The sequence below is a fragment of the Hippocampus bargibanti genome, linkage group LG14 (genome assembly GCF_051943395.1).
Source record: "Hippocampus bargibanti isolate YZ-2025 linkage group LG14, ASM5194339v1, whole genome shotgun sequence".
Taxonomy (NCBI): Eukaryota; Metazoa; Chordata; class Actinopteri; order Syngnathiformes; family Syngnathidae; genus Hippocampus; species Hippocampus bargibanti.
The window spans coordinates 13605901-13622261 of record NC_142747.1 but is presented as its reverse complement, the minus strand read 5'-3'; the positions used below and the strand labels follow the sequence as shown (position 1 = coordinate 13622261).

Below are 16361 nucleotides of genomic sequence, written 5' to 3'. Positions count from 1 at the left end.
CTCCAAAAAATAAATACATTATGAAAAAAAAAAACAAGTAAAAAAAAAAAATCAAGCTCCTCAACAAATCACAGTAATGAGTCAAATTATGGAGAAAACTTGGTCAAATCACTTAATCAACTCCAGCTTCAATAATCATTTGACCCTTTCAGTGCAGGATAGGGTCAGGATCACAACATCTCACAAGTGGTGAGCATCCTTCATTATTAAAAAAAAATATATTCTGCAACAAAGAAGGCAGAAAAACCAATAATAATCGCCCAAAGAGAAAACGACGCACCTTTCCCGAGAAGGCGTGGCCTTCTTCGGACTGCAGGAAGCTACGATAGATCTGGTTGGCGCGAGCGATGACTGTCGCGACAGCGTCCTGGTAGCGTGGAGAAACAATGGCGAGCAGTGGCAAGGCAGCTAGCGGCAGGTGGTCCACGCTGCTTGAGACGCAGCTTTCGTCATAGCTGTATGGGTTAAGACTGAAGGAGCAAGAAGGATGCATAAATATCATCTTCAGGTTGTAAATCTTTGGGGGGTCACAAAGAATAAACATTTAGGATTTTTTGTTATGAAAATATTTTCTTTAAATTTACCTGTATGGTTAAATTTTAACTCATTCACTGCCAGACGATGTGCAAAAATGTGTCTACTCCAGTGCCGGGGGTTTTGTCATTTACACTCAAATTGGAGGAACCACAAAATATTAAGTTTCAGGACTACATAAGCATTGAATGCAGCGTAAGAAATCATAGTTAATTCATAAGTTATATTGGTCTGGAGTTATCTGAGCTTGAAATGGGGGTGCCTGAACAAAATACAATACAAAAGGGACATTGATGAAGAGAGCGCTTTAACAACAGTTGAAGCTGTAACAAAGCGCTAACATGGAAAAAAGCAAATGCTGCCCCCTAGTGGGAAATAAAAACATTGCCAGAGGTCTGACCAGCGCTTTATCAGCACCCCCGCAAGAAAAGACAAAACCGAACAAATTTGGGAATGGTGCTCCACATCACACTTCCGAATTCCTGAATAAATTCGGGAATGGCAGCAAATGAGTTAATTTCTTTTTATTTATTTTTTATTTTTTAAACAGCCCTCAGTTGATCAGATGAAAATGGAACAATAGATGGATTGATATTTTTGTGTGACATTTATTGATTTTCATTATATTTTTTTAAACGAAAACTGGACAGCATGTTGAATTACATGAACTTAGAATAAAAAATGAAAATAAAATCAAAATTAAACTTTGACCTAATTGTAAATGAGAAGCATGAATTTTAATTACAATGACATAGCCTGAAAGTATCCCAATAAAATTTTCATAAATGTAATTCAAAAGTCCACATTGAAAGGTGTGGCAATAAACTTTCTCCCGGTGGTGCATAAGGAGAAAGTGTCAGAAAGAATAAAATCTCGCTACGCCAGTGAGTGCCTGCATGTGCATGTCAGCCTACCTGACTTTAATGGATGCGTAAGTGTGATAGCGCTGGCGAAAAGACCCGTCATGCTCTCCTTGCACCGACTGACTGTCCACGCCATCCATCAATCGCAAGCATTACAGGAAATGGCAGCCAAGGCTGCAACGCGTCAATGGCCGAGATGCGCCAGCAATTTAAGAGCGTGTTGAAACATTGGTAGCATTGGATCTCAAACCGGGGCTTCGCAGAATACTGTATTTTCTGGAGTATAAGGCACACTGGACTATAAGGCGCACCTTCAGTGAATGAAATGTTTTAAAACGTTTTCCATATGTAAGGCACACCCACATTATAAGTAGAGGCTGGAGTAAACGTTATGCACCCATTCGACGGTGCTGCACTAAAGGAAATGTCAACAAAACATTCAGGTTTCGCCATAATTTTCCTTTTTAGATGTCAAATACAAAAATAGAAATTGCAGAATAGTATAATGTGTGATATGTTTTCCATGTTGATGAGTTCGATGAAAATGTTTCTTCAGCCATCATCAGTACTTCTTTGAAGGTGTCAGACGTTTCGCTTCTTATCCAAGAGGCTTCGTCAGCGAACTAAATCGGGGGTGAGGTTCAATTTGGATCGTTCGTACAACAGACTTCTTAGGCAACGTGGGCTTAGTTATGCTGATGAGGTGATACCAGAGCAAATGGGGCAATAAGGCCAGTCGTAGACCTCATACTCAGGCAGGACAATAAAAGTAATCAGTGTCGCCGCGGGGAGTAGTCCTCTGCTCCCCCCAACCTGAGAGCAGGGCCCAATCATAACAGAGTCTGGCACCGCCACGTCTGGACAGTAGGGATATATATATATATATATAGGGCCGAAACTACCAGCAAAAGACTTTGGTTCGCTGACGAAGCCTCTTGGATAAGAAGCAAAACGTCTGACACATTCAAAAAAGTACAGATGACGGCTTTAGAAACCTTTTCTTCGATGGACCACTCCTGTACGACTGAGAGCTTACACAGACATTTGGATGAGTTCAAAAATATTCCAGGGTTTTATCAGTTTATCACAATACAATAATAATATAATTTTCAGATTACCAATCATCCTTCTTTAAAATGGTTATTTTCCTTAGTGGCTTTCATGGAATATTTTGGGTTTAAATTTTTCAGAAATAAACTAATTTAGTTTTTTTTAAGACAGTAAATGTAATTTAATTTACCAGCAAAAAACACAAAATTGTCAATTTCTAATAGTTAGGCCAAAAACGGAAAATGATGGCAAAATTGAGAAAAAAAATTCCACTTGGCAAAGTAATTTGAAGAGATTATTGAAATGAAACACTGTTTTATATATCCCAGCATGCACCGCACACTTCTACAGGGGCAAATGGAGTCGGTGGCTGCTGACTGTGGTTGCGAGACCATTTGTGGCTCAATATTACTTCATATATGCGGCACCCGCGTATAAGGCACAGGGTCATCTTTTGAAGAAAATGAAGGCTTTTGGGTCCACCTTTTACACCGCAAATATGTTACAGAGGCAATAAATTACTTGCTTCCTTTTTACATGTGGTGACAAACTGCCCAAATCAGCAAACAAAAATGTCAAACATGTCACATCTTCCCAAATCAGATCAAAGTCTACATCATCTAATCATGAGATGTGCCATGTTCTTTTGGGTGTAGTGCGTAAATTCATGTAGCTCCAAAACCGTTGACAACACATTTTTCACAAGTGCAGACACTTGCGAAAACAATTAAGGACACGCAGACTAATGAACATGATTGAAAAGAGAAATTGTCATTTGTTCTCTGGTTCCTGTCACTTCCGCTTGTTAATACATGGTGAGCAAATGTATTCAATTTTTAAAAACATTGGCTGGTGTCCCAGGAGAGCTGTTATGAAGACGCTGTGAAGCATCCCGGGAATGTGTCACGATGGATGCACTGTGTGATGTGCAACTGTCTGGCATCATCTGAATCCTCTGGAGATGCTGTTTGAGTGGCACCCTGTGAGGTCTCCTTTGCGAGAGATTGTTTTTTTTATTTTATTTTTTTTAAGCAGAGCTCCAGCATGCTTGTAGGATAATGGCAAACATACATGTACAATGGAAAATGTGGTAGGAATGTAGCAAAGGGCTCCGTTGGTATACGTTGTTGGAAACACTCCTAAGTGTACAGGTATGTGATGTTTGTTTTTTTTTTTTTTTTTTTTTTTGGGGGGGGGGGGGGGGGGGGAGTTATGTCACAATACGGGGATACATCAATTGAGTTACACATTTTTCAGGATATGAGCTGCTGCTAGTTTATTTGTCTTGAGTCCCTAAAAAAATAAGAAGAAATGTATTTTATGTTTGCTAAATGGTGGCATAGCAAAGACAATCGTAACCGATTCAATATTATCATTCTCTTAAAGGACAATCGACATCACATTTTTGTTTCCTAACTGACATCTGAAAAACGTTTTATAGCATCTAAAATACCCAAAACACGCAGTATGATATTTTTATTCAAATGCAAAACACCAATAAAAATGACTTAAATTGGGCATTTTCAGAAGGTCCCGCCCCCAGTTCGTGAGATCACGCCAAGACGTCATGCATTGCTGGAGAATCAAAACAATGGCTTCAGATTCGGAGAATATGCTTTCTTATTACACATGAATATGATTCAAATAGTTCTGAAGAGGAAAGCATACACGTTTGCAATCGATTAAAGAATTTATTCCGTGCCATTTTGAGGCAACATTGGGGGGAAATGTATCACCAAAAAAGAGGCAGAAAATGGCGACCAACCTCCTGTGAGGAATTAATCAGCCTGTTTCCACAGGCTGATAAATTCCTTATATGGAGCTTGGTCGCCCTCTTCTGGCTCTTTTTGGGGAAACACAACGTTTTCAGACCAAACAAGCACAGCAAAATGCATTGACGTGATGGAAAGACTGCTACAATGTGTCCTTTTTTTCGGTCAGGGGCGTTCCTTCAGTGACGTCACGTACGGACTCGTCACCAACTCAAAAACAGTCTTAAAGTCTTAAAACGTAAAATATAGCTATATGCGGTGGAATCTTTGTAAAATATGCTCAGTAGAAGCGTTGAACACTGGAGGGACTTCGTGATCTTAATCTTATTTTATATTTAGTTCTCTCGATTCTCCTTATAGAGAGCCTTTGAAGTCGCCCCTGCAGGTCCAACGCAAGCGAAGAGCCGCAGGGGCTTCATTAAGAGCAGAAGATAGCACTACTGATCAACCTGGACATTCTCCCTGCTGTTAAAAGATAAAAGATCTCACTCTAAGAGGTGCGGGAGGTGGGGGAGGGGGTAGCGTTGACTGCCAGCTTCTGGCTTAATTGCACTATGGATGTGGAAATACAAGCCAATGCGCTCACTACCATCTCTTCATTAACAAAGTGAGACCATAAATAGTCATAGTTGTTACTTTCTAGCTGCTAGAATAATGAGAGTTTGAGCTCTTCCTCATCTTCCCTTCCCTTAATCTGTCCTCCTGGCCTTATCGACATTCTTCTGCTCACGTCATCTTCTTAATAGTCCAAGTGTTTCTTTTCCATCAAGTTAGCAGAGAGGTGGTGGCAAACACCATAGGCAGGTGGGTGTGAAATGAAATCACAGTGGGAAAAAAACCCGCAGCGTTTTATACTCTGTAGCATTTTTTTTCCTCGACGCTGTTCTGGCTCTGGTGCCAGCATCAGCCATCTTGGGTCGAGAATTTCAAAGTGTGAACTTTGCGTTCATAAATCATCATCAACTTTGTTTAACATATTTTAAATCCTAATATCTGTATATTGGTGCCTGAAGATGTGTGATTTTAAGTAGCTGCCATTATCGCCCACTGGACACGCATGTGTATTTTGGCCCCTGAGACTACATGCTACTCTGCTTCATCCACGGATAAACGTACATATATAATTGTGAATTTCATCAAGTGTTGTTTTAAATGCTAGTTTCACCCAAAAAGGCTTAACATCAGATCGTGCTCACGCAACCCCCAATAAATTGTCAAACAAATAAATGCATACATAGATGAATCAATAATAAATGAAATCAATGAATCAATAAATACATAGGCTGTAAAAGGTGCCTCGAAATTAAATATAGTATTAGTATTATTAGATAAATAAATAAATACATACATACATAAATGTTATGTAAATAAATTCATAAAAAATACATAAATAAATACATAAATAAATGAAAAGGCTATGTAAATAAATAAACAAATAAATAAATACATTGATGAATAGATAGATAAATAAATGCATAGATGAATAAATAAATAAATAAATGCTATGTAAAAAAATAAATACTGTACATACATATACACATACATAAATAATTAAAATGAATAAATAAATCGATGAATAAATAAATAAATAAATAACGAAATAAATAAATAAATAAATAAATAATATTCTAAGCCTCATTTGTATCCTCGCCCCTTTTACCTGTCCTGAAAACGAAAAGCTAATAAGTTCCTAGAAGACTAATTTGCAAACCAGACCTTAGGCTTGAAAGCCTAATTTGTGAGTATTCCAATCGATTCTGTCAGGTACCTCCTGTAGCGTGCATGTGTGTTTATGGAAAAGAGCTTGCGTTGTTTTGACAGGTTACCTTCACGAGCTCCTGTCGATAATCAGACAATAACCACTGAGGGCGCGACAAGCTGCCTCCAGCAAAAGGAACAAGTGAAGAAGAGTCTGTGTGGATGCCCGACATTACACATTGACATTTCTAATTCAATACAAAGCGCAGTGTTTGTGTTCAAACTTTTCACGTGCGCAACCTCCGCGCTGTTTTTTGTTTTTTTTTGTCAGGCAAGCTGGTGGCCCCCGCAAGTGGAAACCAGCCAGCGATGATTTCCCACCTGTTCATCCCTTGTGTTTGTGTCATGACGTTGAGCACGCCCACATGACCAACATTCTTATAAGACATCACCATTTATAACGTTATTATGACGCTATCTGTACTGTCTGTGTTGATAATTGACGCCATTACAACTAACACTGTAATGAAAGCTAACATTAATTATAAAAATGATTCTCGCACTGAGGAAACCGGATCTGCAATGTTCTGCAAGACATACTTTTGGGTCCTCAAAGAAGTCGTGAGCCTTGCTTTTTTTGTTTTGTTTTTGTGTTTTTTTCTTTTGTCACTTTGAGTTGTTGTGCGTCGTGTGGAATGAATACGGATTGTTTTTCAGCATTTTTGGCCACAACATTCATCAACACGAGATCTCTTTTCGTCAATGGATGGTACAGCTTTGTGTTTGTTTTCAATATTTAGCTTGTAGCATATGTGCACATTTCACCATGATGTCCCTGACCCACTGGTGAAAAGGACGTTTTGAGCTTCTTCTCTTTCATCTAGAACTGCTTCATACAACAAAGAGGGTGCAGAAAGTGCTTCAAATTGAATGACTGTCTTTTGTGTTGCATGGAGATGGCGAGAGTGACTTTAAAGCGAGTCCTGTATTTTGTCTTTCTACTTCTTCCTTTCTTTTCCTTTTACTTTCATCACTTTGCTGCTGTGAAATGTAAATTTCTCCACTGCGAGACTAATAAAGGCTAATCCAATCCAATCTTTTTTAATGATGATTTTAACTTAGTTACTGTTTAACTGATTTGAAATTATACTACGTTCAGTTGGCTTACTTTGTAGGATTTGTATTTGTTTTTACAGCCTTGTTTACAGAATTATAATCAGATTTATTGGCCACATATGCAAGAAACGCACATACGGACACGTGTTTTAATAAGCACTGGTGAACAAATTGCTCTCATAGTGTGAGCTGGCCAACATACTAAAGTGACGGATGGGGCAAATATGGTTCATGATACTCGTTAGGGGCAGGAGGCATCTCAATCATGGCAGCTCAGGAATCAGAGGGCTGCGTTCTTAGGGTGGCCAAATGCTCAACACGTGAGCCTCATTCATCAAACCAGTTGGGGCCAGCAGGGCAACCACACCATGGAGCTCCGTATGTGGTCTCCTGCTGTCCCATCAGTCATTCCCGGCTGGCCAAAGCATGCCGAAATTTATCTTAGTCTACAATATCCATGGTCGGATAATTCTGAAAAGGATGAGAAATTAACCAGCTGGAGTGCGGTTCATGTACGTCAAACCAAAACAGTAGTATCGCACCCAAATGACTGCTCTGTTCCTTCTGCGCCACCAAACACACGTCTGCGACAATTCAACCAAAACATTGCTGAGCCTTCAAACCAAATGACGCAATTCAGATGTGAAACGATACCGTTTGCACCTTCAAAAAGAAAGCAAATAAAATTGTAAAAAAGGCATTATTTGTCTTTCTATTTTCAACAAAGGAGCTCTGCACGAATGGGAGCTTTAATAAATGGGAGGCTGTCTAATTCATAACAAGGACAGAGGTGACCGCAGCCAGCCACATCCATTAAGAAAATGACGCCGCAGATGGCAGATGAATACAAATCAAACATCAATTATCGCTTAATCCACAAATATACCTCTGCCAGGGAACATTATTTGTTAAAGCGTCCGGAGGTGAAATTAATCGTTTAAAAGATGGCACCAGTCAGAAATTGTGTCTTGGAGCACGACCAAACTAATGCAAACGTACGTCTATGTAAGCTCTCAGTCGTACAGGAGTGGTCCATCGATGAAAAGGTTTCTTCAGCTGTCATCTGTACTTTTTAAGGTGTCGGACGGTTCGCTTCTTATCCAAGATACTTCTTCAGCAAACTAAAGTCTTGCTGGTAGTATCGGCCCTATGTATATATCCCTAATGTCCAGACATGGCGGCGCCAGACACTGCTATGATAGGTCCCTACTCTCAGGTTGGGGGGAGCAGAGGACCACTCCCTGCGGCCCCACAGATTGTTCCTACATTCCTGACTAACGACTGGCCTAATTGCCCCACTACCTCCGGTATCCCCTCATCAGCATTACGAATGTTGCCTAACCTATGTTGCCTAAGCAGGCTATTGTGATCCAAATTGAACCTCACCCCACTAAAACCGGTTTAATCAAGGATTTAGTTGTTTTATGAAAATCGCTTCTTTTACTCCCCTTTCAAACCATCTGTTCTTTTGCTAAGATTGCAAACGTAAACAGAAATAATTACAAAAGGGCTGTTAGAGAGAGAGAAATATGGTAAGTGAAGGGTATTAGTGGCATTAATTCATTAATTAATAAAATAATAATAATAAATAATATCAAAATAAACAATAATAAATAAATACATAATAAATGAATAAATAAATGAATAAATAAATACATAAATAAATAAATAGATAGATTAATTAATGTACATTTTAAAATATTGCTTACCTACATTTCAAAATCAATTTAAAAATAAATGTCAAAATAAGAATAAATTAATAAAGCTGAAATTCCTGCTGGAAGGCAAATTCCAACCAGAATAACGAAACACTCACTTGGACACCAGTGAAAAGGCTTCAGCGCACACCGCTGGGCAAGGCACCAATTTGATCATCACATGCTCGGCAGCAGCCTTGAAGTGCGCCCGCGTCACCTTGTCTAGCACGGATGCCAGGGTGGCAACGTCACCCGCCTTAGCGCTGGGGTCACCACCCACTGTGTCCAGGATGTTGCCACCGTGCACTACCAGAAGTAGGACGTGCGTCGGACACTTGGAGTTCTGATTGAGAATAGACAAAATAGAAGGTATCATATTTAAAAGCTTCATGTTATATGCCAAGTTGGCCGAACACAAGGCCCACAACAGAAGCACAGAAAATCTGGGGTGAATCTGAGGTGAACAGACACAGCCTGTTAAACTGTCATCCTCAGGTAGGAGATCTGGCCTCCGGCGTAAGTGAGGACTCGATACACTCTTGCACAGGAAAAGCTGATATATCAGTTCATTGAAAGACAACCCATTAAAATGTCTACGTTCTGTTGGTTTATGGATGTTGGTGCTTGTACCATGGGACGTCCAGGGGAGTGGTATTCAAATCAAGAAGACTGTGTTTTGCTAATGTATCACTTTAAATTTGCATATACTCCCAATATATAGCTCGGCAGAAGACTGCAGATGTCGGGCGTCGGTCGAATAAGCTCACCTAAAGTGGCTTCATGAAAAAATGTCTTGGTGAAGCAGCATGCGGCTCAATAGCAGTTTTTTTTGTACTCCATCTTCCAAGCAAAACAATTGTGTTTTAGTGATCACTAGGTGGTTCTGATTAGACCTTGTCTACTGAAATCTTTGTCAGCTACACTATGATCCAAGTAACTGCTCACAATTCTGTAACCACAATGCAGTTCAACATTTCAGATACGAGTTATAAACATCATACCTTTCCATCTTGCAGCCCCTCGATGCTGCTTTGTGGGGCACAGCGTGGATCGTCCAACTGATAGAGACCCTCTGTAAGTGCATAAGATACAACAGGGTAAGTCAAAGCTTAACTACACATGGGGTAGGGGGGGGGGGGTTGTCACAGGACTTGACCCATATCATGCATGGCAATTTTAAGACTTGCTTGTTCAGCATTCATGAAAAGACACAAACCTTTGTCTTTTAGTGCTTGTTCACATTTGAAAAGTATTTTTTTGGCGTGGCCTGTGGTGAACCTGTCAAGTCACAACCCACCATTAAGCCGATAAAGGCCATCTCTTCTGTTGTAAAGGTTACAGTGAATTTCAGGTTCATTCTGCAATTTCACCCGAAAGCTAGAAATCGCCAACTTCTCATGAGCAGTTGATGTTGTTCCTTAGCGGCATTTTAAGACTCGATTGTTCATTTCCTTAAACTGGTTTGGGATCGGAACTTCTCCACAATAACCTACGCTTGCTTGAAAATCATAGGTGGAGATTTGAAATGTACTTATGACTCCAACCTCTGCAAATCATATTAATATGTGAACGTGGTTGATATTATACAAATGGCGCTCGATTTGTCTTCATTGCACCTTCATAAAAGATGATGCTCCAATATGGTTAGTTGAGAAGGACCCCCACCCCCCTGCGTAAAAAAAACAAAACATTTTTCAAAGCGCCTGAAGACTCCGTCGTCTCATTTCAGTTCCTCTCTGAACTGCATATTTATTTTGATTAATTCTGTCCTGTATTCACCGCACAGAAGGGAGCTATATTTTGGTCACAATGCAACAGAAAATCAATGAAGGGAGGTTTTCTTGTTAAAAAGTAAGGGGGAAGGAAGGAAGGAAAGAAGAAAGGAAGGAAGGAGCAAAGCAAAAGGTTCCGGCATTCCCTGGAGGCAAAACATTGTCGGGTTCCACAAAAGGACGATTTCAAGATGAGAAGTCTTACACGCTTGGAATAATGGGCCAAGTTTAATGGCTGCAAGTAAGAATGCAGCCATGTGTCCGTATAAAGATGATGATGATTGGATTTCAGGATTTTTCTCGAGAGGCTGTTGCCTGCGAAACGGCAAGACGATCGATATTCTATACCAAGTACAAAAAGGTTCCTATTATGGTTCCAAATAACCATAGTAATATGTTTGAAGAATCAAGGTCGTTGTCTCATCAAATAGATCCAACACTGTGACATATTGGCATTGATATCCCATAATATGTAAATACTGGTTTGGTTTTGTAAGTACAGATGCATTTTGAAAAAGGAAATTGATTCAATTTTTCAATATTTGGTGCGGAGCGGTGAACCAAGTAAACATTGGGGCAAGTAGTGGTGATACATAGACCCATAAATTCTCAAACTTAACTCATTCACTGCCAGACATGTGCAAATATGTGTCCACTCCGGTGTCAGGGTTTTTATCATCGTCACTCGAATTCCAGGATTCACAGAATATTGCGTTTTAGGACTACATAAACTTTCAAAGAGCATAAGAAACCTTAGACTCTCTTCTTTCGTTAGAAAAAAAAGAGTTAATTCCTAAATTATATGAGTTTGGGGTTATATGAGCTTGAAATGAGGGCGGAAGTCCAACATTCAATCCAGTACATACATATTGGTTTATATAGCGCTTTAAAAACAGCTGAAGCTGGAACAAAGTGCGAATATAGACAAAAGGGAAACGCTGCCCCTTGTGGAAGGGAAAAAAACATTGACAGAGGACATGGTCAGCGCTTTATTTGCACCCAAACAAGAAAAAAAGAGAACCTGAATAAAATATGGCGCTGCACATCATATTTTCAATTCCAGAATAAATTTGTGAATGGCAGTGAATGAATTAAGGTAGATGGATCGTCAATTTGATCAGATAACACAATATTTGGGATCCAATACCAGATTGGGAGTTCAATACCCGTGAACTAGAAATCTATTTGATACAATAAGTTTTGTCAATTATTATTGTTTTTTTAAACAATGAGACAAACAATATGGTTGAAGTCTCATGAAACGGTCTGAATTGGTCTCCTTAAACGCAATGTGATATTTATTCGTGTGTATCTTTCCCGTTCGCTACGGCTTCCCCTCAGGTCTCTCTCGCGGTGCCACATTAATCTTGTGTAGCCAAGCAGATGTTAGGGAAACGAGCGCCGCAGGTGGACGCAGACCATCAGCCATCTTGGTCATCTCAAACTAATGGCTGCTGCTTTCCATTCAGCTTTGCTGTGCCACTGCTAAATTGAAAACAAACTGTTTAAAAGGCTTCCAGTGTTTAAGACCTTAACCTGAACATGAAATTACATACCATTCTTTCCTGATGCAAATAATAATAATAATAATAATAATAATAATAATAATAATAATAATAATAATAGTAATCAATTATATTTTAAGCGCCTTTCAAAGCTCTCAAGGACACTTTACAGTCACAGACAAGCATAGGTACTCTAAAAATAAAATACAATCACAAAATAGAATACAATAAATAAAATACAATGATAGAAACAAGAGAAAGAGCTACACAGAAAATGCAATTTTAAATAGGTAGGTTTTGAGATGGGATTTGAAGATGGGAAGACAATCGATGTTACGAATGTTGGGAGGAAGCGAGTTCCAGAGTTTGGGGGCAGAGCAACTGAAAGCATTTGTGGTGTTATAGAGTTTTGACCCATGTATCAGTGTACCGACCAACTACTTCCAATGAAGACTTATTCAATGTCAGATTATTATTTTTGAGTATCATTAGATGTTTTTTGCAACCTGCGTATCCCTACTTATCACCCGCTCCAACAAGTTTTTTAATCTCTATTATCTTGTCTTTGTGAGGTCTTCCATCTCTTGCTCCTCAGCCTTGAGTAAAAGTGTTTATGTGAGTGGAGTGACAAACGTTTGCAGAAAGACGTCAGAGATGGACATAATGAGAATGGAGGTGATGTACGAAAAGGGCAGAGTGGGGCTGGGGGATTGGTGGGAGTACACAGAAAGAGGACAATTGGAAAAAATGGAGATGAAGGAATAATTGGCAAGGTTAGGAACCCATAAAGGCTTCAGACAAAGCAACAAAGACGATTTAATGGGCGGCGCTGCACTTTTCAGGCGTTAATTGCGGATAGATTTCCCCTGTAAGGCATGACGCCGACCCACGCTGCACCCCGACGCGACCCACGCTAATGTCAGCGCTTATTACGCACACAAAAAATGAGGATGGGACTAAAAGATGGGAGCTATTAATGTGATCGCTCCTCTTGCCGATTATTCGTGATAAATGGCGCCTCGCAGAATCGAAAGAAATGCGGTGAACAAATCACACGGCGACCAAAAAAATGGCAAGACTCGTTACTGTAATTAAATTGTTCCTAGCAAGTCACTCGTGATAGAAAACACAGAGTGACAGAGGGAATGGACATGTCATACATACGCTTACCGTATTTTCTGGTGCATAAGGCATACCTGAGTATAAGGCACACCCCAAATGAATGGTGTATTTTCAAACTTGTTCCATATATAAGGCGCACGGGAGTATATGGCGCACCTTCGATGAATGAAAATCTTTTTCAAAATATAATATATCAAGATATAAAATGTTTTCCAAATATAAGGCACATCACATTATAAGGCGCTTAAATAGAGGCTGGGGTTTCCGCACGACTTCTTCTACGGAGGGAAATGGAGTTGGTGGCTGCTGACAGTAGTTGCGAGACCCATTGTGGCTCAATATTACTTCACATATAAGGCGCACCTGCGTATAAGGCGCAGGGTCATCTTGTAAAGAAAATGAAGACTTTTCGGCGCGACTTATACACCGGAAAATACAGTACCTACTTTATTTGTTCATCTTGTACAGGATAAGTACACAAGGACTTGAAATCATCCACTCAGTCCCCACATAAATTAAAAATAAAAAAACGTAAAAAGTCAGACTCTGTTGGCCACGTGAGTCCATGAAATGCTCAAGAGTCCCATACTTGTGTAACAGTGGAGCACTTCACAGGTCCTTAATGCTTTAGTGAGTGGCCTCCTCTTCGTCTATGTGCATGAGTGTGTGTGAGAGAGAAAGAGAGATAGAGAGAGAGAGAGAGAGCTCTCCCAAAAATAAATAAATAAATAAATAAATAAATAAATAAATAAATAAAAGGCTCTTGTGGAGCATCTCTGCTGATATTTCATTGATCTCCGCGGGAGCACACTGATGAAACCCACTGACGTTTAGTCTTTGAAAGCTTCCAGCTTACCTTTAAGGCTCATTTTTTTTCAAATCTATGAACATATTTTCCCAATAAAAATAATGGGAAGCCTCCAAGGGGAGACCATTGCCATTATAAAACTAATGATAGAGTGAATGGAACTAACCAAAAAGCATTGATAGCGAGTGGAGTGTTACATCTATGAATTGACTGTATTTTTCGGTGTTTAAGACACTGGAGTATAAGGTGCACCTTCAATGAATTTAAAATGTTGTCCAAATATATAAATACAGATTTACGAACCCCCCCAATTTACGAACGAGATACGTTCCGAACGGTCATTCGTAAGGTGAATTTGTTCATAAGTTGCTTCAGTGCTATAGTTTGTATGGAATGTATGTAGTGTCCTTGAGAGTTTTGAAAGGCGCTTATATATAAATGAAACGACCTCCTGTGGCCATCTCCGTTGCCACAGGCTGATAAATTCCTTATGTGGCGCTTGGACACCCTCTTCTGGCAGCTTTTGCGTGCAACACAAGGTTTTCAGACCAAACAATACTCAAAATACATTGACGTGATGGAAGGACCGCTACAATGTGTCTTTTTTTGGTCAGGGGGCGTTCCTTTAGTGACGTCACGTACAGACTCGTCACCAACTCAAAAACAAGACTTCCAGAATATTCAGCGCGAGTCTTAAAACGTAAAATATAGCTACATGCTGTGGAATCTTTTTGAAATACGCTCAGTAGAAGTCATTTGAAGCCATTTTAGAAATTATGGGCACACGTTATCCGGAGACGTCGGTTGTCCTTTAATTCTTATCTCCTGCTTCGATTACAAGTCCAGTTTAGAAAATTGTTTCAATTTAGATATGTATTCCTCCATTCTGAAAATAAGGCCAAGCAACACGAAGAAATGACTGGATGGTCGCACTTAACTTGCTAACTGTTTACTGTAGCTTGCTGTCACTAATTCTATTACAGTATTCTGCAGCCGAGGAGTTGCAAGAAGAATCTCTAATCACCAACGCCCCCTGTAATGAGGCAGGAGAACTGTGTGCCTCACCTAGGCACACAGTTCTGATAAAAATACAATAAAATAAACACTATAGTACAGTGTTTATAATGTACCGTGACTGTACATTGTATACACCAGCTCAACTGTAGAAATTTTGTTCATATACTAAAAGTTTTTGAACACTTTAATAGAGATATGCAGAGGGACAGCAATGCGGTCTCACTGCAGAGCAAGCCAGCACAGTTAGTATAGTCATTGCGCAATCCATGGTGAGGCTCAGCCGGCTGCTGCCTCACCACTCGTCTCTACTTAGTATTTGAACATAAATGTGAAAATTCAGCGATAAAAAAAAATCAAATAAAATGGTAAAGTTAAATGGAAAAGAACTTTAAAGTACAAATCACTAAATAAATATAACTGTTTAATTTCTTTTTTCATTTGATATTTCCATCATGACACGGCCTCACCTGCCTCCCCTGACTACACGTCACTGGAACATGATGATTATTAATCACAATGCAGGTCTTACAGCTATGGATCAAATCCCTCGGCAGCGACGGAGCGAGTCCAAATATTCTATTAAATATCCCAAACACTCTGCATAAATCAACATAAAACCTCGAGCTGATTTATGACCGCGGAGAGAACAAATGAAAATGTAGCGTTTTGTCAGCAACAATTTGTGTACGTCACACAGGATGGTCGCATGCTGGATTTCAGTGACTATTTAATGGGGCAAATTTCTGCATCCATACTTTTCTATTTTCTATTCTCGCAATTGTACCCGTCTAGGCTTCTGACGCACACATTATGCCCCTAAACTCTGTCCACATTTCGTCGCCATGAATCGGCTGAATTGCCAAATGACAAGATCACAGTCGTTATTTACCGTCAGAGGCTCTGAAATGACTCCAAATGTGCAAAGTGATGTTTTGCCAACGCGTTAGAGCACAGGGGTCAAAATCAAGGCCCGGTGCGGCCAGATAAAAATTTTATTCAGGCCGCAAAAGCAAATGACAAATTCCAAGATGCTTGCTAAAGTCCGAAACAAATTTTCAAATTGTCCCATGTAAACCACAACAGTTATTATTTTTTTACTTGGAATTAGAGACATAGTTATTCATTAACTCATTCACTGCCATTCACAAATTTATTCGGTAATTGACAATTGACAAAGAGCGCCATTTCCGAATTTGTTTGGGTTTTGTTTTTTCATGCTTGGGTGCCGACAAAGCGCTGGCCATGGCCTCTGGCAATATTCTTTTATTTTCCACAAGGGGCAGCATTTTCCTTTTTTCCATGTATTGCATTGTATTTTGGACAGCCACCCTCATTTCAAGCTCATAATTCCAGACTCATATAATTTAGGAAATAATTCTTTTCTTCTGATGAAAGAAGAGAGTCTAA

The 16361-nt window shown here is 39.6% G+C and overlaps 1 protein-coding gene across 4 annotated transcripts in view; it reads right to left on the bottom strand.

Annotated features, from left to right (window-relative positions):
• pitpnm3 (PITPNM family member 3) overlaps positions 1-16361 on the bottom strand; it is a 62798-nt gene that overhangs the window by 21743 nt on the left and 24694 nt on the right. For all 4 annotated transcript variants that reach the window (XM_089013927.1, XM_089013929.1, XM_089013928.1 and 1 more), the window contains 3 exons: positions 9732-9802; positions 8850-9073; positions 281-470 (listed from right to left, as the gene is read on the bottom strand). In XM_089013927.1, the coding sequence (XP_088870053.1) occupies positions 281-470; positions 8850-9073; positions 9732-9802 (485 nt within the window). The remainder of the gene's footprint in view (positions 1-280; positions 471-8849; positions 9074-9731; positions 9803-16361) is intronic.